The sequence below is a fragment of the Salvelinus sp. IW2-2015 genome, linkage group LG20 (genome assembly GCF_002910315.2).
Source record: "Salvelinus sp. IW2-2015 linkage group LG20, ASM291031v2, whole genome shotgun sequence".
Taxonomy (NCBI): Eukaryota; Metazoa; Chordata; class Actinopteri; order Salmoniformes; family Salmonidae; genus Salvelinus; species Salvelinus sp. IW2-2015.
The window spans coordinates 43,096,757-43,120,792 of NC_036860.1; the positions used below are offsets into that span (position 1 = coordinate 43,096,757).

Sequence of the window (24,036 nt, forward strand, 5' to 3'; positions counted from 1 at the left end):
CTTGCAGAATGTTCAGTATGGTGACTGGCTCAGCTGATTACAGCCAAGTATGTGAGGTAGCCAGCTCACTGGGGAGGTGTGAAAGTTCTGGAACAACAACCTGGACTGCTCAGACAAGCCTGCTCTTATTGGCTTATGACTCCTCCACTTATGGATTCATGAGGCCAGTTAACCTTGATGTTGTCTTTGATCCTGGATCATCATTTAGTTGTGTTGATTCTGGATCGCCGTGATACAGTTATGACTTGGGGAAATCCGCTGTTAACCTGATCTCACACGAGGTCAAATACAAGTCAGTAAGTCATGCTAAAGGTCAGAGAGTTCTTGCTGGCTAGCATCCTGTTTGCAGCTTTAGTGTGCCTATCACATTTGAACCAAGCTGATAAGAAAGTATAAACAGATGCTGTGTTGCTGAGTAGTCCTCCTCTCAAGTAGAATAAGCCAAGTCTACTCTTGGCTCTGCTCCTATTAATACATTGGCGCCTTTGGTACCATCGTGTTTTATGGCCGTCTAATAGTAGACATGAATTTCAGGAAGGCGGCTAAATGAAGATGTTGATAACAGGGGATTAGTGATAGCAACGACCTTGGACAGGCACCCTGTCGGCCAGCCAAAGGGGAACCTTATATTGTCTAAGCAGATTTTATAGTCTCTCTAATCCCCCAGCCTGCAGCTCAGGCGAGCCAAACACGGGTAAGGTGAGACGCTCTGCTTTTTCGTTCATTTGAACCGCGGCCAACCAAAACAGGCCAGGGCTTCTGACCTGTACGCTGATAGGCCGGCATCCTGTTTCATAGAGGTCACAGAGGTCACGTCCACCTGCTGATTGGAGATCAGATTATCTCAGCTCATCTCTGCTGTCATTAACAGCCCTCCTGGCTCGCTGTACCATGGGTCACAGGTCAATGAGGGACAAGTGTCAGCCTGCCAGGACCTAATCACACCACTCTCACTGCTGTGCCCTGAAGCCAAAGGGTGTGACTGACTGGCAGCATTGGACAAGCTATTACTTACCCACAGCAACGTGTTGTGTATTTATAGACCTGTTATTGATTGCAGTGTGACTTTAGTTCATATCTAGTCTGTATTACTAGTCATGTAGGCTACATGTACAGCACCAGTCAAACGTTTTGACTCACCTAAAGTTTTTTTTAAATTTGACTATTTTCTACATTGTAGAATGATAGTGAATACATCAAAACTGTGAAATAACACATTTGGAATCATTTAGTAACCAAAAAAGTGTTAAACAAATCAAAATATATTATTCAAAGTAGTCACCTTTTGCCTTGATGACAGCGTTGCACACTCTTGGCATTCTCTCAACCAGGTGGACAGTCGCTGTTAATGGACACAAATTGCATGTTTATTGTGTGAACTTTCCTCTTAGAGGTTTGAATGGAATCGTTTTAAATGAATATTCCTTTATACAGTTTTTTTTGTCTTATTTGCTGCATTACATCCAGGCTGGGAGCTAGCCATGCMTTACGGTCCTATAATGGTACTGCGATCACCCATTTAGATCCTCTCTCCTTAATAGCAGGAGCCAGGCGACAGCACACTCACTCTGACATTTTGCAAAAAAAATATTTGTATATCTTCTTCCCCACCTCTGAAGGGCTCCGGTTGTGCATTTTCCATCTTCTTAACAGCAGCCACAGCTCCATGCAGTTCCGGCACTCAGTGCTCTATTTCTGTAACATAAAAAAGTCCTCTTTCTCCAAACTGGAAGCGTTTGTTTATCATATTACCGCCACACATGAGCTGCGCACAAGGCTTGAACCGGTGTTAAGTGTCCGCGGTAAATTTCATTGCCTCCATCTACTGGAAGGCCTGCCAATATACTGGCAGTGAATTCCTGGGGGGAAATAAATGGCAATAAAAAAGAGAAATGATAGCCTCCTGCAAGCCGATAGGAGAGGAGAGAGAGGAGGCCTTTTTTCTTTTTTCCCTCCTAGCAGCACTCTTCATTGAGGCTGGCMAGGCAGCTCTGAGACCTAGCTGTGACTTGGCACTGAGGCTGTGGCTTAGTGAGATGGCTAGCTGAAAGCTGATATTGGAGTAACGACCCGGTGGCACGGATGGGGGGGGGGCTTGGGAATAATGTAATTAATTGCACACAAATTTCTTTGATGAATAGTTATGTGGTGATAAGCGCTCGGTTGAGCAGCTCAAGGTCTTGGGCTTCTCTCTGTGCAGCTGCTGTGCTCTGGGAAGGCTTCTAGAGTCTCTCTCCTTGCTCTCTGTCTCTCTCYTTCCTCTCTCTTATGTCGTCCCACACTCCTCTCTCTACTTCTGTCTCGTCTCCCTCCCCCCTCTCATTCGCTCATTTTCTGTCTCCTCTCTCTGTCCTTCCTCCCTTAGAGCCTAGGGGGATGCTACTGTAGCCATGGAGGGAAGGGGAGCTGGAGATGTTTAAAGTGGGAAGGGGGGGGGGGTGTATTTTATTGCCACATGGTGTCCTATAACAAGGTGTTCTGATATGATCTGAGAGAGTTGAGGTCTCCTGCTGATCTTATTCTCCTCCTASCACCTCTCCCTCCTTCCACCACCTTGCACCACTCAGTTCATTATTAAATCTGGGAATTGTCCCCATAACTCAATGCAGCAGGCTACAGCATTATATGGCCATTTGTACGAAGAGGGAAAAGGGTGATTGCGATGCAACTGCAGAGAGGATGGATGTTAAAAGCATATTGATTTGTATGTAATGTCGTCATAGATCCCAGATTTATGTCTGTATATAAATGCAGCCTCAAGCCTACCACACCTCCACCACCCCCAGCTCTGTGGTTGAGTAAATGGCCCTTAGTATGACTGATGAGATCAAGACAGCACTCTTAAGCAAGTTTTACCATCCCCCATCCTCCCACCCCCAACTATTCCTCTATCTTCCTCTCAGGATGCTCATGCCTTCAGGGTGCTGTGGCTAGCCCCTCTAGTCCTCAGAGACTCCATTGCTGTGCTGTGAAGTATCACATTCCACCACAGAGAGACTGTGATCCTGCTCCGTGGCCTAAGCCCGTCCTCAGGGTGCATTAGGCCTACTGCCACCACAACAATAATGTCTGACAAGGTCGCCAGAGGTCGTGGCATCCACTTGAGCATGATAAGGCTGAGAGGTATAAGAGTGAAATGGAGCATTTCCATGGCGATCGCGCACAGCACCCTGCAGAAACGATAGACACTGATGAAGACTACTGTTTCTGTTCTGCCGAGTCGCTAACTATAATGACATCTAGGAAACATTGTCATAGCCAGTACAGAAGTATTGGCCAAAATATGCCAATAATCACAAATATGTCAATTGGACATTATGAGGGAAAATATATATGATTGTGTTGTGTAACARAGACACTGGTGGATGTATTAAGTGTTATTTTAACTGTGACTTCCCATGACCTCTATATACCACACACAAACTAACTAAACAAATGAGGGCAGTCGGACCCCAGTGAACCCTGATGTCCAATGACAGGCTTTGACTGTGGGTGGCTATGGACAGGGGGGAGGTGGGGGGATGGAGGACGCTTGTCTGGGGCGGTCAGAAYGCTCAGGCCTCAGAGCCAAACACAGGGTCTGGCCCGGGCCACTCTGGTTACCGCCAGTTACGCGCTGCCACACAGCTGCTGTCAGAACGATGACGGAGGACGCTGAATCAGCCCCTTACAGGCCCTGACAACCCGTGTCMCGCTTTCACATGACGTTCTCGTCGGAAAAAGTTTGCTGTGGGTTAACCGTTCCCGACTGTTTCCAACTGCTACTGTCTGCTGCCAGTCCAAAGGTAACACACTATGGGGCTGGGCCTCACCATGGGGCTGATGGGAAATGTAGTCTCTCATCCCCCTATGCTTAAACAGTGATTATTGCTATGAATATCATAATTTCTGTGTTTTTGGACTATGCAGAATATGAACATACTCTAGGCCTTTGACATGCATTTTGTTCCATGAATATTTTTAAGGGGATGTAGACACACCCACACAACATGTTTAGGCAATACGCATGTGTAAAATATGAAATTGTCTCAATGCAATGAATGAAGCTAGGCAAAGCAACGAGGCATATGGGGACCCTGTCCATCAAGTGAATGTAGTCAGGAACGGCTGTGSGTGTCAGCAATTTGAATGGATGGGAAGGAATGAATACCCTGGCACCTTTCCTGCAGTTTTAGCAAATACAATGGGTGCTCTGTCACCAAATCAAGGAAAGGGCAAGTGTTTACTATATAAACATGGTTTTATTTGTCAAAAAAGGAAAAGTGTTCAAAAGTGAAATTATAAAACAACATCTCTAATGAAAGAAGTGTACAAGATAAGCCAAGACATTAAAAAAATATTCCCTAACCCCCTTCCATAAAATAAGTCATGAAATAAGTTAAATTATATACCCCCCCAAAAATACAATTGCACTGTATTGCCACCCCCACCCCCAAAAAATAACAAGTGTTCAAAAGTCAAACAAATGATAAAATAATACAAATTAAATAACAAAAAATAAGTAAGAAAATAACAAAACAAAAAATTGCATGTTCTCAACGATGCAATATACATTTATAAAAAATACACAATATCAAGACATTTATTTTTTTAAACGCTAAGTAATAAAGAGTATTATAAAGAAGAGGGTAATGTTCTGTGTGTTTTTTTGTAAGGGTGGGTAAGTGAGTGGGAGTCAGTGCAGAAATGATCTTGAGAAGCTGGTGTAAAGTGTCAGTGAGGTGCAGCTGACCCTGCCTACCCTGACTGCACGTCACTGTTCAAAGCGTAGTCACTGTAAACCAAAGGGATTTGTCAGTACAGCAGAAAATAGAGCGTTTATTATAAGCAGCCTGAGCTAGCTAGTGGATTATCTATAAAACTTTCATGGTACTCCCTCAGTGGCAAGCAGCCGTAAAACTTCCAGAATGAGCGACTTGTAACTTGTTAAAGCAAATTAAACATTTATAAGCGCTTTTAGGTAAATGAGATCCTCTTTCATTGCGGGCCTGGTGGGATTCTCTACTGGCGGTGGGAGGGATCCAGAGAGGACAGGTTAGCTGTACTAAAAGCCGACCGCAGAACAACAATAAAAGCCCTTAAATTGTTCCAGGTTTTATTACCGCCGAGTTCCGCAGCTGCTATTGTGCATAACTCAGGGAAAACAGGAGCTGATAGCAATGGAATCCCACAGAGGCTAGCATAGAAAGCCGAGCCCAGCTTTCGCACTTTTTGGGAGGGAGGATGGAGGTTGGTGGCTAGGGGGTGGGTTGTGTATTGCTCTGTTAAAAATGGCCTGTGTGGTTTAACACGTTAAGCAGGGCTCACTTTTTGTGTTTGATTACATTCAGTTGCTAGAGGAGCCCTTGGGAATAGGTCAATAYGCTTGTAAAATTCCTCAGCAGCACTGGCAACGCACTTTTCGGTAAGTGGGCAGAGGAAATAATTGACTACACGTGTTAACAATAATCCTGTAAAAACCTTCAAAGGATGTTTTCCAACCTCCCTTCTAATGTGCAAAAGGCCTCTTAAAGGGATTTCTACTTCCCCAGAGTCAGATGTGGATACCATTTTTATGTCTCTGCGTCCAGTATTAAGGAAGTTAGAGGTAGTTTCGTGAGCTAATGCTAACTAGCGTTAGCGCAATGACWGGAATTATATGGTATAGGTTAGCAATTGCTCTAGTGCTAGTTAGCAACTTCCTTCAAACTGCATGCAGAGACATAACAATGAGTTCATCTGACTCTGGGGAAGTAGATAAAGGGCCTCGTTTCCAAAATCCCAAAGTATCCCTTTTAAGGGAGGTATTTCTTCCCCTGAAAAATCTTAAGTAGGAAAGCTCTGGTATATTGTCCAGGTCATGTTTGAATAGATGAATAGCACTTTCTCCACTCTGCTGCCATTACCAGAAATACAGAAATAAAAAGCATTCAGTTTAAGTTAGCCTTCTATTGATGCAGGCTTCTTCTACAAGCAAGGTTATCTGCTTTGTAAGTGGCACCCATCTCATTTCGTGATGCAGTACTCTATCAGTGTTACCTTGGGCGTTAGTATGGCTATTTAGTTTAGGGTGAGTACAAATAYATGAAAACTACAGAATGGAGGTTTCTATGTAGTTTAGATTTGGGGGATTATGACTCATTTTATTACTGTATCACATGGGGAGATATAGCGGCTTGAATAAAACTATGATAGTGTGGCGGTTTTATTTAGGCTGTTCTCTGCTGAAGAATCATGCTGACTGCTGATTGAAAACAGTTGTTAATTCTATACTTCAATAAATTCAGGCGGAGGGGAAGGTGGGGGTTCCCCCCCTAACACGGAACAGATTGAGGGAAAACAAGACCTCAATGTGTTGAAATCAATGGCAGATGCACATACTAGTAGTTTCAATGTTTCATTAGATGCTAATGTATTGCTGTGTTTTTATTTGTTGTGAAATTAGCCTTTGGAATATTAAAACCATATGTTTTGCTAGTTATCTTTCTGTAGGGCAMATTTTTACCCAATGTGGATAAGGTCATTAAATGAATACATCTGTATGTTTCAGCTTGCCTCTTTATCAATGTGTTTATGTTGTTATTACGTGAGCACAGAATCACAGAACAGGCATGTGCACGTAGTGTACACACACGCTACACGTACATGCACACACACATGCACGAAGGGAAACACACACACACACACACAAAACCCCCACACACCCTCTCTGACTACACCCATCATCTCTGCACTAGATATTATGAAAAGCGGCCAGGGCGTGTGCACTGCGGGAGAAGAAACTGAAACAAGTAAAAAGGCAATTAAGTGATGAAATGTGAAATGACATGCCAGAGTAATGAGAGGACCATGACCATGATGATGAGCCACTGCTTGCTGCTACTGCTACTGGGATGACATGCCAACTGAAGGGACTGTTAGTCTCTACTCTACACACACACAGAGACTGGTTGATCTCTCAGATTTATCTGTACTGGGAGGTCATTAAATCTCAGCTCAGCTTTTTGATGGGGCTGATTTATTGTGACCACTAGCATATCCTCCCTTGGTTTAGCACATCTATTAATCACGCTGTTAAGAGATGAGTACATCACGCCACTGAGCGGGCCAAGGATCTGCCCCWCTGAAAGAACACGTCATTCTCCGAAGTAATTTAAGGAAGCTTTAAGAGAAATTAAAGGCAACAACAAACCAAGAGAGACATTTTRCAAATCACTGTGTAATAGCTACGTTCCTGTCTGGCCATGTAATTCCCCTGAAAGATGATCTGGGTTTACTGCATTGGCTTTATTAGAGATGTTCTTCACTCTATTTTCTGAGGTAAATTTACTGAAGAGTTCACGGACAGAGTAGATTTTCTACTGATCGATGGAGACCGGGGAGTGTACAGTACTAATGCAATCGGTTTGTTCCACATATAGACATCAGTCACTTTGATGATACTTGAACTGTTAGATTCATCTAAATCTATTTTACTCAAACAGACTGGGACACAATTATTGTCCAGTGTGTCAGACTTCATTGTAAGAGATAAGGTAATGCAGACAAGCCCTTMAAGCTATTCCATCATTCCCATTCATTCCATGTGCTGCAGATGGCTGTTCAATCAATTACAGAAGTAAGACATGGGTGTGGGTGGAAGGACTTTTATTGGTCTGTGGTTAGAATATGTAGAAATAAAGGAAACAACATAAAGTGTGTTAATAKGGCGTTGGACCACCACGAGCCAGAACAGCTTCAATACACCTTGACATAGACTTGGCATAGATTCTACAAGTGTCTGGAGCTCTATYGGAGGGATGCGACACCATTCTTCAACAAGAAATTCCATCATTTGGTGTTTTGTTGATGCYGCTGGAAAACTCCCATAAGTGTTCAATTGGGTTGACTGAGACGGCCATGACAAATGGTTTACATCGTTTTCATGCTCATCAAACCATTCAGTGACCCCTCGTGCCCTGTGAATGGGGGCATTGTCATGCTATGGGGGCATAGCCAGCATTTTTATACATGACCCTAAGCATGATGGGAAGTTAATTGCTTAATTAACTCAGGAACCAAACCTGTGTGGAAGCACAWGCTTTCAATATACTTTCTATCCGTCATTGTTTCCATTATTTTGGCAGTTACCTGTACATTGGTGTGTGTGTGCACGCATGTGCGTGTTTGAACGTGGTGTCCCCATTTTGTGTGTGTGTGCGTAAGAGAGATGCACAGTGCTGCCAGCAGGGACCCTGCTTGCTTAATGAATATTATAGGTCAACATGTTTTGATGAACGACCTGCAGACTGGGGCATAAACGGTGCACAGTGCCGTCCCTCCCTTCTTCCCATGCCCTTTCTTCAGGGCTCTATTACTGTGTGTGCATGCCCGGGATATACTTCCCCCCTCTCTGCTCTGCAAATGTTCAAACTCCCATCAGAGGAATTGGCCTTTTACAAAAAAGGGTAAGGAAAAGGCTCTGTCTCTTTGTGGAGGAAAAGTGTGTTGGAGGTAATTAGTGCTATCACACATGCCAGAGTGTGTGTGTGTGTGTGTGTGCCTGTGGAGCTCTGTGTGTGTGTGTGTGTGTGTGTGTGTGTGTGTGTTTATCCACGTGCTTGTGTTCCCTCCAGCCCTGCTGTCTTGTGTGGCCTAGTTCTCTTCCGTGCTCTCCTCCTCAGGCCCATCAGGCATCTCCCAGTTCTCCAGCTCTCTCTTATCACTCTCAGCACTCAACCTGGCTCTCACCCACCACAGTATTCTCCCTAGGAAAGAATTCCTTTCATACTGCTAATGGCTACAGAAAAAGGAATGTTTTCATTTTAATTATACGTTTAATTCAAAGGCTCTTAAGGCGTCCCCCCCTACCCTGTGCCCTTTCAATAAATGATGGCCGGCATGAGGATATATTTAAAAAATCCTGGTATTCTGGAACCAGTTAGGCTGCCAAGTGGGTTCCCAAGTGGCGCAGCGGCCTGAGGCACTGCATCACATTGCAAGAGGCGTCACTATAGTCCCTGGTTCGAATCCAGGCTGTATCACATCCGGCCATGATTGGGAGTCCCGTAGGGCGGTGCACAATTGGCCCAGCGTCGTCCGGGTTTGGCCGGGGTAAGCCGTCATTGTAAATAAGAATTTGTTCTTAACTGACTTGCCTAGTTAAATGAAGGTACAATAAATAAATAAAATTGSAACCTGTATAGTTCAGTCAGAAAGAGAGAGAGAGAATACAGCCCCTCTTAGAGAATACAATCCCTCTATGTGCTGTCTGTCGAGCCATACTTTTTCTGTTAGGTGGCATTGCACCTGTTTAATGCTCTGGTATGTATGTGATTTGAAATTAAGCCTGCGAGGCGTGGCATGGCAGGCCGGTCTCGTCTGCTGGGTCTGGAAGGAAGGAGTATTGTGAGGAAGCTTCAGACGACATAAAATGCAGACTTGGACCACAACGGCCTCTCGGCCCCCGTGAGCCCTACATTGTTCTCCTCAGGAGGACTTCTGGAAGGCTCAGATGTTCTWGGATCGCACATCCTCCTCCTCTTTGCTCACTTGCTTTTTATTTTCTGTCTGAAACGGTGTCTGGAAAATGACACCTGCTGAGCTTCTGTAGTCTCCGCATGGGGCTGCCTGTCTGTTTGAAAGGAAGGGAAGACGGCTTTTGAAGATTTTTGAAGCTTTTGTTTCTGTTCTTCTCTTCTCAGAAAGGTTGATAGGGATTTCACATTGTGAGATCAGATGCTGGCTGTCTTGTCTGTCATTGGCAGGCTGGAGTGACAGCTGCTGGCTCAAGAGGCATATAAAAACATGACAGATTTACACATACAGCACAGCGCTCGCTGCCAGCTCACACATATTCATGACAAAATGTTCCTCTGTCTGTGGGAGAGGGATTGTCTTGTCAGTCTCCTCAGCCACTATAATCTACAGTACAAATTATTGGCACCCTTGATAAAGATGAGCAAAAAATACTGTAGAAAATAAATAATTCAAATACTGAATGTAAAGCTTAGAACCAAAGCCCTGTCCCAACATCTTCAGCATGTTAAYGTGTGTCTGTGTGTGTTTGTTGTTTTTCAGATGAAGCCGGGACAGAACAACTGTAAGGACAACGACAGTGAGAGCCTGAGTGGACGGTCCAAGCCTTCTGTCGGAAGCAGCTCCAGAGACAGGCTGAGTGACGTAAGTAAACAAACCAACAAATAAACAGCAAACAGGACATGACAGCACTAGCTGCATGTCTACCCACTACATTAGACTAGTGATTTAACATGACACCCTCCAGCAATCCCAGTAATGAATCTCTAAAGCTTTGCTACTTAATGACCCAACTGCAGCTCCAGAATATTGTTCTGAGAGAAGTTCTAGCAGATTAGACTGGTTTTCTAACTGTATAGCCGGACAACCTTTATTATTAGATACATACTATATCTTATACTCACTTTAAACACATATATACCGTAGCATCTGGTATATCAATGCATGAAACAGAGACTTATACACAATCGATGATCGTCGGGTTGATTTATGTATTTTGTGAGGATTACATGAAGTTTGACAAGGTAAGTTTGACATCCTCAAACTCAAGAAGAATCTGAATAAGACACATGGTGTGCTGCATATCACAGCCAACAGGTAAGTGCTGCTGATACCGTGGACTGATACAAATGTAATCTGATTTGCATTAGCCCTTAATATGGACCACTTCTCCAGTCAGTTATTTTGTGTTGTCCTTGGCATACCTCAAGGCTCCTTCTGGTGAACAGGGTTGTTTGTACAGTTACAGTTAGTGTTGTAACTGTACACACCCGGAGGTTTAGTACTGTTAAAATAAGGACATCCTATTTACCCAGTGGCTTGTTCCTCAGTCTCAGTTCTTCAGAAGCTAAGACAAGTGGTAGTGTTTCATGTATTTATTCAACCTTTATTTAACCAGGTAAGTCAATTGATATCAAATTCTTATTTACATTGATGGCCTGACACATAAGGTGAGAGATCCCTCTCTTTGCTGGCCTTAGACATGGCCTGCTTGGAGATGTAAGCAGAGCAGTCTGGGGCTAGGAGTTCTCTGTAAAGTCCTGCTATGCTATCTGACAGGCCTCAGCCCCTTTACTTTGATTTTAATGGTGAATCTACAGAGGTGCTGCTATCAGATATGGCCCGTGATTAAAACTGTCAGTTGGTRAAGCCAGTCATTGACAAAGACGAGTGAAGCAAAACTGGTTCTGCCGTGTAGCTATACTATAGGATGCTTGGCCAGGCATGAAATGAAATATGTAATTTGATGTCGACATCAGAAATGTAAATGATACCTCACACCTCATGCTAMTGTACCAGAGAAAGAGAAAGAGACAGCGAGAGTCAAGACAAACAACGATGAAGAAATGGAACTGTGGAGAGACAGTTTTACAACTTTGAACAACTGAAATGCAACAGCTGTGGGTGCCATGAAAAATGAAGTCTTCAATTTGTCATCCATTAGGCTATGCTGCGTGACATGGGTGTGGAGGAGAATACTTACACAGTGCTGTCATTCAGAGACAGAGGAGAAGACGAACATGTGATAGCCTGTTGGCTTCAATTACAGGGCAACATATCAGTTGTCTGGAATAATAGGTTACAGAACACGATTCGATGTACATAATATGTGACTCGCCATGTCGTCTATGTTAAATAAATCATTACTTCAGGAAGGGAATGTGAGAGAAGCATCGGTTTCTTGTCCATAGGCATCCTACTTGGCCTCATTGCTCAGGGCCCAACTCTTAACTCCCATCCAACCCTTAAAGGGCCCATCCTTATTTGAAACAATAACTACGTTATCCCCGCCTCTGTTTCGGTAAAAAGCTGAGGGATGGAGCTGGAGAAATGTATCCACTCTCAAATTCATAGACAGAGCTATGGATGCAAGGACTGACCATTGCTGATATCCAAATTATAGTTGTATCGTGTTTTGAGGCTAAACAGATTGTTTATATCTACTTTGTTTTCAAACATTGGAGTAAAACAAGCTTATACAGTATTTTGGATTCTGATGGCGTATGACAGTTGAACTAAGCTCACGAGGCATTTATAAGTTCTATTCTTCACAAATCAATCGGCACATGTCTTTAATGTATRAGTCCAAAAATGGATGATGCAACTGCAGATTGCCCCGTTAACTCTCCCGTTCAGATCACATGTCATCCAGATGATATGTGCTTTGGCTTCGATTACGCCACGGATGAAATATCATCACTATTTTCAACAATTATGTGAAATTATGGCACACCCTAATTGCCCAGTATTTGAGGATAAATGCCTCACATCATTTCCCTCTCATTCAACTCACATACCTATGAATGTGGTAGGACATCTTGCATCTCCCGACATTATCTAACTTGTGTTTGAACATTTCTCTAACCCGTCCATACGGTCTGTTTCATGTGGTTGTTAAGATGTTTTTCTCCTCCACATTATCTTTCACCAAGCCAGCCTTTTAACCACTATGTGTGCCCTGGAGGGAGGGTTGACTAAAGCCAATCATCCACACTGTCTATCTGTCTGGCATGGACGGCCAGAGGGCCTGATGCTGAGGCCTCTCCTCTCTGTTTTTCTGAAGGGAGTTGCTGAAAGCTGGGCTGCATGAGGACAGTGTTTTAGCCTGACGTGCCACTTAGAGAATGTCACATAATAAGAGAACCCTTCTCAGGTCCCCACGGGTCTCTGAACAGGTCCTGTCACACTGTAAAAACCCACTTCACACATCGCAGGAGGCGCTAGCCAGGGCCTCTGTAGCAGGACCACTGCCCCTGTTGGAGGTTGCGGAGAGGGAGACGGGTGAGAAAGGGGGGGTGAGAGAGGGCGAGGGAAGAAAGGGAGGAGATAAGGAGAGGGGATGGGGTGAGAATAGGAGGGTGAGAGAGAAGAGGGGGGTGACACCCTGTGGAAGCCATATTGATAAACCTGAAGAATTGTCTGATTTCATGGCTCACACTCGGCATGTGTGATGAATGTGATACAAGGCCGGTCTTATATACCTTGAGATAGATTCAAGGCCGTACACACATGTGCACACGCGCACACACACACAACACACAACACACGACACACACACACACACACACACACACCACACACACACACACACACACACACACACACACACACACACACACACACACACACACACACACACACACACACACACACAACACACACACACACACACACACACACACACACACACACACACACACAACACAACGATGTGCAGCAAAGTGAGTTATTAGACCCATGGAGCAGTGTGAGGCTGGGCTATGAGTAACCCTGGCCTTTTGTTAGATACCAACAGTTTGCTAATGATGTTTGCTAAAGGCCTGCCTGCTCCCCCCTCGCCATCTGACTCTACACTGATGAAACGGATCAGCCTCCTGTGCTGCCCTGGACCTGCCTGGGAGGAACAGAGAGGGCAGGGGAGGTCAGCCTGGCCCCCATCTCCTCTCTCGCTCTCCTCTCTCTCTCTGTCTCTCTCTCTCTCCATCTCTCTCCCTCTTCATATCTCTCGCCATCTCTCTCTCTCTCTATCGCTCTCTTTCTATCTCTGTCCCTATGTCTTTCTCTCTTCTCCCTCTCTCACCATCTCTCTCTCTCCTCTATCTCTCTCCCCATCTCTCTCCATCTCTCTCTCTCTTTCTCTTTCTCCATCTCTCTTTCTCTCTCTCTCTCTTTCTCTCTCTGTCTCTCTCTCTCCTCCCTCTCTCACCACCTCTCTCTCTCCTCTATCTCTCTCTCTCCACCTCTCTCCATCTCTCTCTCTCTCTCTCTTTCTCTCTCGCTCTCTCTCTCTCTCTCTATCTCTCTCTCTCTCCTCATTGTCCTATGTAGCTCATTAGGACTTACAAATCACACATCAGCCCCGTTGTGTTTAGCCTTAACCCCAAATCCCAGCTAAATTGGCTGGCTATGCTATTTGCTCTGAAGCCTCCGATCCCCTTTTGCGAGCGTTTGATCGTCGTTGCGTTTGCAGCAGGCATACAGGCCTCCCACCCCACCACCACCCCTGCCTCCCCCCTCTTCCCCAGCCTGGGTGGCAGGAGTCCTGGGCAGAGGGAGTCTGCTGGATTGGGGTGGGCGTGGAGGCTGGGTTGAATCAGTCGTGTTTAGTCTYTGCGGCAGGGGTGAAATGCCATCATTACCCAGCTGCCTATCAAATAAATTGGCAATTACGGGGCTTGGAATGCAAGTAAACAGTACGTTACTCTTTTTTTGTTACTACCCTAGGCCCTTGATGAGAGATGGGCGAGAGAGAGGAGGAAGGGGAGRGAGGGAGAAAGAGATGGAGAGGCCAGAGAGCGTTTGGAGTCGAAGCCCGCCAGTCAGCGCCCTGCGAGGCATGCAGACAGGCTGATGAGAACCATGAGGAGCAGGGGATACTAATGAATTCACCCTAAAAGATGGGGACTGGAAATAAATAGATTTAGAAATATCAAAATATGATCCGCTAATTCACCATCATCATTCCCTCTTATGTGTCCCGCTGTTTTCTCTGTTGACAGGTCCATTCTTTTGAGCATCTGCACAGACATGTGTGTACTGTTAGTATTGTAGTGTATGCTAAACTCTCATTAGCAGCCTTATGGCCATASAAATACTGATGCTGKGCTTTAGAAACTTTCSGGCTAATACTCATATTGACGGCRTATGCAGTGACAGGAGACAGGGATGAGACAGGTGTTTTTACAATTTATATGACCTCCTACTATTCTCTCCCTGGGCCTACCTGATAGTCCCATAGGTTGTAAGGAAGTCATTTGGCTCTAGCCTGATCCATGCGTGTGGTGTTACTCAGGACAGTCATTCTAGGACATGGAGGGTTCCCAACCYAAAATGAAAATGTGAAAACTGTSGGTTCCTGTGAAATTCATCCTTGTCTGCTCCGGCTCGCCTCACATGAGAAGTTMTTTTCCTGTGGTGTGGTCTTTGAACGTGGCTTTGTAATGAAACATCTGGAAGTGATACGTCTAACCTATCATATCCAGAGCACTCTGAGTGCTTTCTGCTGAAATGGAGCAAAAAGAACAGTCTCCCTCAAGGCTGTTAAACCTGAACCTAGTTATTAGTGGCTTTTAATGAATACATTACAGTATATTTGGAATTCCTTCTCTCATGTGGCAAAATTATTTCAACTCTCAAATTACCGCTTTCGAAAGCGATTAATGTCATAATAAAGTTGTTGGTTTTAATGATCACTGTGATTTTTTWATTTGCTCGAACATATGAAAAAACCGCAACATTTTTCCTGGTATTTTGTTATTCAACCTCACGGTACTTTTCGTACCCTAGGGCCTAACGGTATTTCTTTCTGTGTGCCTGGCTCTGTCTAAAGGGGATCTAGCCTTTCCATTGACCTGGCTGTGTCATCTGGTCATAGCAGTTCTGTGTGATATTGTGTCCATCACACCTCCTCAGTACATATTCTGATTATTCCTTGACACACCACTGTAAATGAGGTCACAGTCCCCCTACAAGTTGAAATATGCTGGCCAATTTGCTCCGACATGGAAGTTGTAATTGCTTGCAGCAATTATCCAGTTCCAGAGATAATTTTTGTTCATCCTCTCTCTCTCTCTCTCTCTCTCTCTCTCTCTCTCTCTCTCTCTCTCGCCTCGCTCTCGCTCTCGCTCTCTCTCGCTCGCATTTTCTCGTTTTCTCTCTATCGCTCTCTCCCTCGATCTCGATCTCTCTCTGTCTCTCTAATTTAAAATGTTCCTTATTAGAGATAAGCATTTAGATATGGAAGTCTGAATGTTATACCTATAATTAGTTCATTATCATAGTATCATGCTCCTCGTGACTCCGACTCAGTCAGATATGGGTTCGTTGTCAGTGTGAGTATGGTAGGAACACACACACACACGCGCGCGTACGCTAGTGATAGGCGAGTCAGATGTTTGTTCACCTGCACCCGCCCACAATTGCTTATAAATCCATCCGCAACCGCCAGACTATATGTAATAAACTGAAAATCGTAGGCCTGCACCCGACCCTAACCTGCATATATTGTATAGAAAATGCACTGTACAGTCAGAGATGGGGGTATGCATCTAACTTGTCTAATTAGATGCATGCAGCTTCTCTTCTGTCATTAATTGTTGCAATAGGTGGCTCGTGAGTTTGAAGTTTAGGGAAGCAAATTTTCACCATAAAAATGCACCTTGATAATATAGCATTCCATGCAACATTGCATTTGCAGACTTATGTAAGATAACCTACTACTAAGCTATAGGCTATTTCAGATACCTTTCTTTGCACTTGAAAAAATTTGACTTTTATAAACAGATTTCATGCTATTCTACTACACTTTATATGACTGGAGACATTAGCAGGATTTTAATAYGACAAAAAGTACAGGGTAGCCTTCTCTGCTCTGACAAATAGATAAATAAAAACTACGTTGTCTAATCCATATAATAGGCCTACAAGAAGGGGAGACACAAATACAATATGACGTCCATCTAACCTGGCGGGACCGCAGTGACGAAGGTGAAAAGCATAAACAGCCTTCCTCGGCATATACATCTCTGACAATCTGAAATGTTCCACCCACACAGAAGGCGCAACAGCGCCTCTACAACCTCAGGAGGCTGAAGAAATTTGTCTTGGCCCCTAAGACCCTCAGAAACTTTTACAGATGCACAATTGAGAGCATCCTGTCGGGCTGTATCACCGCCTGGTACTGCAACCACCTGCAACCACAGGGCTCTCCAGAGGGTGGTGCARWCCGCCCAACCCATCACCGGGGGCACACTGGGTKCCCTTCAGGACACCTACAGCACCCGATGTCACAGGAAGGCCAAAAAGATCATCAAGGAAATCCACCACTTSAGCCACGGCCTGTTCACCCCGCTACCATCACGTGCCTCCAACATAAGATGGCGCCGGAGAAGAAGGCTGACATTTTACATGTTCCTAACAATTGTGTTTTTTGTAAGTTTCTTTGCGTTTGTAACATATTTCTTGGCTTATTTTGTACATAATGTTGCTGCTGCCRTCTCTTATGAGCGAAAATAACTTCTGGACATCAGGACTGTGATTACTCACCACAAACTGGAAGAATCCTTTTTTTCCTTTAACGAGTCCAACGAGACCAATGTGAATGACATACTGCTTTCCCGGGAACAGGCCCAGATCCCCGTCATTTGCGTAACGAGAAGGTGGAGAAAAAGGGGCCGGAGGTTGGGCTGCCTTCTGAGAATTTGTAGGCGATCTAATAAACCCCTACTGCCTTCCATGCTGCTAGCAAACGTGCAATCTTTGGAAAATAAAATCGATGACCTACGCGGAAGATTAAACTACCAACGGGACATTCAAAACTGTAATATCTAATGCTTCACGGGAGTCATGGCTGAACAACGACATTATTAACATACATCTGGCTGGTTATATGCTGTATCGGCAGGATAGAACAGTGGTGTCTGGTAAAACAAGGGGCGGCGGACTATGTATTTTTGTAAATAACAGCTGGTGCGCGATATCTAAGGAAGTCTCAAGGTTTTGCTCGCCTGAGAGTATCTAGAGTATCTCATGATAAGCAAAGTTTTCATCTGTATTTTTCGTAGCTGTCTACATACTACCACAGACTGATGCTGGAGCTAAGACCGCACTCAATGAGCTGTATTCCACCATAAGCAAACAGGAAAATGCTCACCCAGAGGCGGCGCTCCTAGTGGCCAGGGACTTTAATGCAGGGAAACTTAAATCCGTCTCACCAAATTTCTATCAGCATGTTAAATGTGTAACCAGAGGGAAAAAAACTCTGGGCCACCTTTACGCCACACACAGAGCTCTCCCTCGCCCTCCATTTGGCAAATCTGACCATAATTCTATCCTCCTGATTCCTGCTTACAAGCAAAAATTAAAGCAGGAAGCACCAATAAAAATCGAAGGAAGCGATCAATAAAAAAGTGGTCAGATGAAGCAGATGCTAAGCTACAGGACTGTATTGCTAGCACAGACTGGAATATGTTCCGGGAATCCTCCAATGGCATTGAGGAGTACACCACTTCAGTCATTGGCTTCATCAATAAGTGCATTGAGGACGTCGTCCCCACAGTGACCGTACGTAGGGTTGAAGTCGGAAGTTTACATACACCTTAGCCAAATACATTTATACTTAGTTTATGATGCTGCCACCCCCGTGCTTCACGGTTGGGATGGTGTTCTTCGGCTTGCAAGCATCCCTCTTTTTTCTCCAAACATAACATTGGTCATTATGGCCAAACAGTTCTTATTTTGTTTCATCAGACCAGAGGACATTTCTCAAAAAGGTACGATCTTTGTCCCCATGTGCTGTTGCAAGCCATAGTCTGACTTTTTTATGGCTTCTTCCTTGMTGAGCGGCCTTTCAGGTTATGTCGATATAGGACTCGTTTTACTGTGGATATAGATACTTTTGTACCTGTTTCCTCCAGCATCTTCACAAGGTCCGGGGTGGCAGCATCATGTGGTGGGGTGCTTTGCTGCAGGAGGAACTGGTGCACTTCACAAAATAGATGGCATCACGAGGCTGGAAAATGATGTGTATATATATTGAAGCAACATCTCAAGACATCAGTCAGGCAGTTAAAGCTTGGTCGCAAATGGGTCTTCCCAATGGGCAATGACCCCAAGCATACTTCCAAAGTTGTGGCAAATGGCTTAAGGACAACAAAGTCAAGGTATTGGAGTGGCCATCACAAAGCCCTGAACTCAATCCCATAGAAAATTTGTGGGCAGAACTGAAAAAGCGTGTGTGAGCAAGGAGGCCTASAAACTTGACTCGGTTACACCAGCTGTGTCAGGAGGAATGGGCCAAAATTCACCCAAGTTATTGTGGGAAGCTTGTGGAAGGCTACCCGAAACGTTTGACCCAAGTTAAACATTTTAAAAGCAGTGCTACCAAATANGACATTTCACATTCTTAAAATAAAGTGGTGATCCTAACTGACCTAAGACAGGGAAGTTTTACTAGGATTAAACGTCAGGAATTGTGAAAAACTGACTTTAAATGTATTTGGCTAAGGTGTATGTAAACTTCCGACTTCAACGGTACATAGACATGGAATCACTGGCCACTTTAATAATGGAACACTAGTCCCTTTACTAATGTTTACATACTGCTTTACTCATTTCCGACATTGGTCGTCCTAATATTCATATTTTTCTTAATTCTATTCTTTTACTTTTAGATTTGTGTGTATTGTTGTGAATTGTTAGATACTACTGCAATGTTGGAGCTAGGAACACAAGCATTTCGCTACACCCACAATAACATCTGCTAAATATGTGACCAATAACATTTGATTTGATTTGAGGAGGAAATGATTGTCCAAAAATAAACTTTCAAGTGGCACTTACCCAACAATTATAAAGATTGAATATGCGCACTCACCGGGGATATGGCTTATGCTCTCTGCTGGTGCCGATAAGGCTACTGTTCACTCAATTAAGTTGAGAAAGACAGATTAGTATTTTCATTGTCTTCTCTTCACAGCAATAGCCATTTGCTTTCCAAACGATGTTTTTCCGCGATTGTATTTTGAAATATTGCGATATGCCTGGCTGGGCCTCTCTAATTGTCGCTGACAGTCGCAACTAAACAGGGCCCTTCCAACTGTAGGCAGTGCGATTTAAAACAATCCACAGGTTTTTTTCCTAAAGAAGCTAGTGATCATCTATGGCCAATTTTGAAGGATTTAATTTATATCTGTATAGATAGGAGTAGGGTAAATAGGCTATAGAAGTTTTTCAATTGAATGAAATGTTCTTTTAGGGGAAACTTATCCCTAACCCCTAGTCATATGGATGCGCCACCTAGCGCCACCTAGCCCTAGAATACTACATAAACCCTTTCTTACCAGAATTATGTCTTAAGACCAGGTACCACAGGCTGAAATAACATTTTTGCATCTACCTATCAATGTAGATATTTGTTGGTATTTTGGTCCATTAATATTATATATTTTTTAAAGTTGACATAAAAATGTCAAAAACATGATGAAAATGTATATTTTCTTTAGTTTAGCATACTGCTGTCATAAACATGTTCGTGAATTTTAACCACAACGCTCACTACATTCAATTACACATCATTTAAAAGCGCATTTAACAGAGAATGTTACGAACTAGACTATATTTAGTAACTTACTTTGAAGAGATGGTGATTGGGTCTAAATAAGACTTAAGCGTTTGGCAGTCTAAATTCAGCGTACTTGTCTTTACCTGCCCTTTCCCGAAAGTCAGACTCTTCCCACACGCCAACTCATTTCTCTCAGCTTCAGTCATCTGCATTCACCACATTTTGTGTGGTTATCCTTGGATATATTCTCCAAACTCGCTCAGACGGATTTGTTGATATGTTGTCCATTTTCTATTCTAGATAACATTCTCCTTTGAAAAATGCGGCAAAAATGTATTTTACGTCCATGTCTTTAGTGTATTACAATCTGCGCTAGACGAGTCCAGTCCGGGAGTGTCTTAACAAAATGTAATCAAAATATTTAGACCGACTTCATCCAGTGTCCTGAAAAAAGTAGATTTGTGCATATTTAATGACATATCACCTAATTTGCATATTTTGATAACATATTTCAGAAATTGTAAAACAAAAAAGTATTATTAATGTCTACATTCAACTGGTAAAAGTTGATTGGTATATGATTAAGGGAAAATATCCCTATGAGGGTGGGGTTCCTCTTCTTCTCTCATGCAACAAAGACATTTATGCAATAACTCTCCCCAAAAATAGGAACGGTTGTCCATGCAAAATTTCCAAATGACATCACTTGGACCGGTTTTAATTAAATTAAAAGTTGTGAAAACTACCCAACATGTTTCTGATAAGATTTCAGTTCAGCTTGGATGAATATTTTATGCGGGATGAAATACTATCAGCTTTTATAATGCTGATAAAGATGGCAACTTAAAAATACATTTAAAAATTTTATATCCCTTGCTAACGTGCGGATTAGGATCATGACATATGTGTGGAGAGGGGGGGGGGTTGAGGATCATGACATATGTGTGGATGAAAGGCGGTGGGTTTAGGATCATGACAATTTGTGGTGGATGAAGGTGGGTGGTTAGGATCATGACATATTGTGTGGATGAAGGGCGGGTGGGTTTAGGATCATGAAATATTGTGTGGATGAAGGGCGGGTGGGTTTAGGATCATGACATATTGGGTGGATGAAGGGAGGTGGTTTAGATCATGACATATTGTGTGGATGAAGGCAGGTGGATTTAGTATCATGACATATTGGTGGTGTGAAGGGCAGTTGGGTTTAGGATTCATGACATATTGTGTGGATGAAGGGTGGGTGGGTTTAGGATCATGACATATTGTGTGGATGAAGGGCAGGTGGATTTAGGATCATTGACATATTGTTGTTGGATGAAGGGCAGGTGGGTTTAGGATCATGACATATTGTGTGGATGAAGGGCGGGTGGTTTAGGATCATGACATTATTGTGTGGAGATGAAGGGCAGGTGGGTTTAGGATCATGACATATTGTGTGGATGAAGGGCGGGGGTTTTAGGATCATGACATATTGTGTGGATGAAGGGCGGGTGGTTTAGGATCATGAACATATTGTGTGGATGAAGGGCAGGTGGGTTTAGGATCATGACATATTGTGTGGATGAACGGCAGGTGGATTAGGATCATGACATATTGTGGGATGAACGGGCAGGTGGGTTTAGGAGATGACATATTGTGTGGATTGAAGGGTGGTGGGTAGGATATGACATATTGTGTGGATGAAGGGTGCGGCGGTTTAGGATCATGACATATTGTGTGGATGAAGGCTGGGTGGTTTAGGATCATGACATTTGTGTGGATGAAGGGCGGGTGGGTTTAGGATCATGACATATTGTGTGGATGAGGGCAGGTGGGTTTACGGAAATCAATGACATATTGTGTGGATGAAGGGTGGGTGGGTTTAGGATCATGAAATTTGTGTGGACTGAAGGTGGGTGGGTTTAGGATCATGACATATTGTGTGGATGAAGGGGGGTGGCGGGTTGAATAAAGAGAAACAATCCATTTAAAATCCATGAATGTATAATTATTGTGGCAATTCAAATCTATAGGCTACATTGTGGTTTTTTCTTGTATTATTATTTCTGGCGTTAGAGCATAGCCTAAGCTTTAGGCCCAAACTGTACACTCGCCAATACACACAAATCAACTTTGGGAACTTAGGCAGAAAGAGTTCATGTCCATCCACTGAGGAAAAATACATTTCGGAGTTTAATTCAATTAGAGAAAAGCTGCGAAATGGATGTTTAAAATAAATAGAAGAGGGGGGGCAGAACATTAGTCTAACGTTTAGGAAAGCATGAATAGCAGTGTGTGTGATGATTGTGAGGCGCTATACAAATTTGACAGTCACAAGTGGGTATTAAAAATGGCACGTCAAGGGAAGTGGAGGCTACTGTTCAGATGGGTAGGCTACTTAAATGGAAACAGTAGCCTGATGTCTGGACACAACTGTAGGTCTTAAACCTCTAAAACCTAATATAATATTACTCCTGCAGTATGAAGTATTTATTGCAGTAAAATGATACACCAAATGTGCATTTTGACTTGGGAACTGGAGTGGAGAAATATGATTTTTTTCTTTCAGCATGTTGAGAGAATGAATCCGAGATTAGGGACAGACTGTAAAGGTGCTATCTTTGTGCGCTAGGCTGGGTTGGCCTTGGCTGGGTTGCTTGGCTGGGTTGGCTAGGCTGGGTTGGCTAGGCTGGGTTGGCTTGGCTGGGTTGGCTTGGTGGCTGGTGGGTTGGCTTTGCTGGGTTTGGCTTGGGCTTGGCTGGGTTGGCTTGGCTGGGTTGGCTAGGCTGGGTTGGCTAGGCTGGGTTGGCTTGGCTGGGTTGGCTTGGCTGGGTTGGCTTGGCTTGGCTGGGTTGGCTTGGCTGGCTGGTTGGCTGGGTTGGCTAGGCTGGGTTGGCTAGGCTGGGTTGGCTTGGCTGGGTTGGCTTGGGCTTGGCTTGGCTTGGCGTTGGCTTGGCTTGGCTTGGCTGGGTTGGCTTGGCTGGGTTGGCTTGGCTTGGTGGGTTGGCTTGGCTGGGTGGCTGGCTGGTTGGCTTGGCTGGCTGGGTTGGCTGGCTGGTTGGCTTGGCTGGGTTGGCTTGGCTGGGTTGCTTGGCTGGGCTGGTTGGCTTGGCTTGGTTGGCTTGGCTTGGTTGGCTTGGCTGGCTTGGCTTGGCTGGGTTGGCTGTTGTGGCTGGGTTGGCTGGCTGGGTTGGCTGGCTTGGCTGGTGGCTTGGCTGGGTGGCTTGGCTGGGTTGGCTGTCTGGGATTGCTAGGCTGGGTTGGCTAGGCCTGGGTGGCTTGGCTGGGTTGGCTTGGCTAGGCTGGGTTGGCTTTGGCTGGGTTGGTAGGCTGGGTTGGCTGGCTGGGTTGGCTTGGCTTGGGTTGGCTAGGCTGGCGTTTGGCTAGGCTGGGGTTGGCTTGGCTGGTTGCTGGCTGGGTTTGGGCTTGGCTGGTGTGGCTAGGCTGGGTTGGCTTGGCTGGGTTGGTAGGGCTTGGGTTGGCTAGGCTGGGTTGGCTAGGCTGGGTTGTCCTCGCATCCTGCGATAAGTCGGCTCTCCCGCATATGAGCGGCATATTGTCTGATGTGTGGTCCTGCTTGGCTGGGTTGAGGGTATGGCACTATAGACCGTCGAATTATGGAGCTCAGTGTTCACCTGGTTTGTGGTCTTTTGGCCGGGTTTGGCTTGGCCCGGGTTGGCTGGGGTGCCGAATGCTTGGCTGTGCGCTTGCGCGTGCTTGGCCGAGTGCGCACCCGAGCGTTGGCGTGGACGCGCGGGCGCGTTGTATCGCGCCTAGGCTCGCTTGCTTGGCCGGGTCCTCGCTATGAGCCGGGTTGGGCTTGGAGCCTCGCTTTCCTGGGCCCCTTACTATGGACAGCTGCGTGGAGAATTGGACTCTAGCTAGTTGCCTGAGACACCTGGGGGAACTATGGCTAGGCTTGAACCACCTGACCAAGTCCTAAAGGCAATGGGGACCCCTAAATCTCTCTCAGATTATACCAATGTTGGCCCTAAGGGTAG

The 24,036-nt window shown here is 44.6% G+C and overlaps 1 protein-coding gene across 1 annotated transcript in view; it reads left to right on the forward strand.

Moving 5' to 3' along the window:
* LOC111980328 (autism susceptibility gene 2 protein-like) overlaps positions 1-24,036 on the forward strand; it is a 614,157-nt gene that overhangs the window by 256,735 nt on the left and 333,386 nt on the right. Inside the window, 1 exon segment of the mRNA XM_024011054.2 lies at positions 10,039-10,140. Coding sequence (XP_023866822.2) covers positions 10,039-10,140 — 102 coding nt within the window.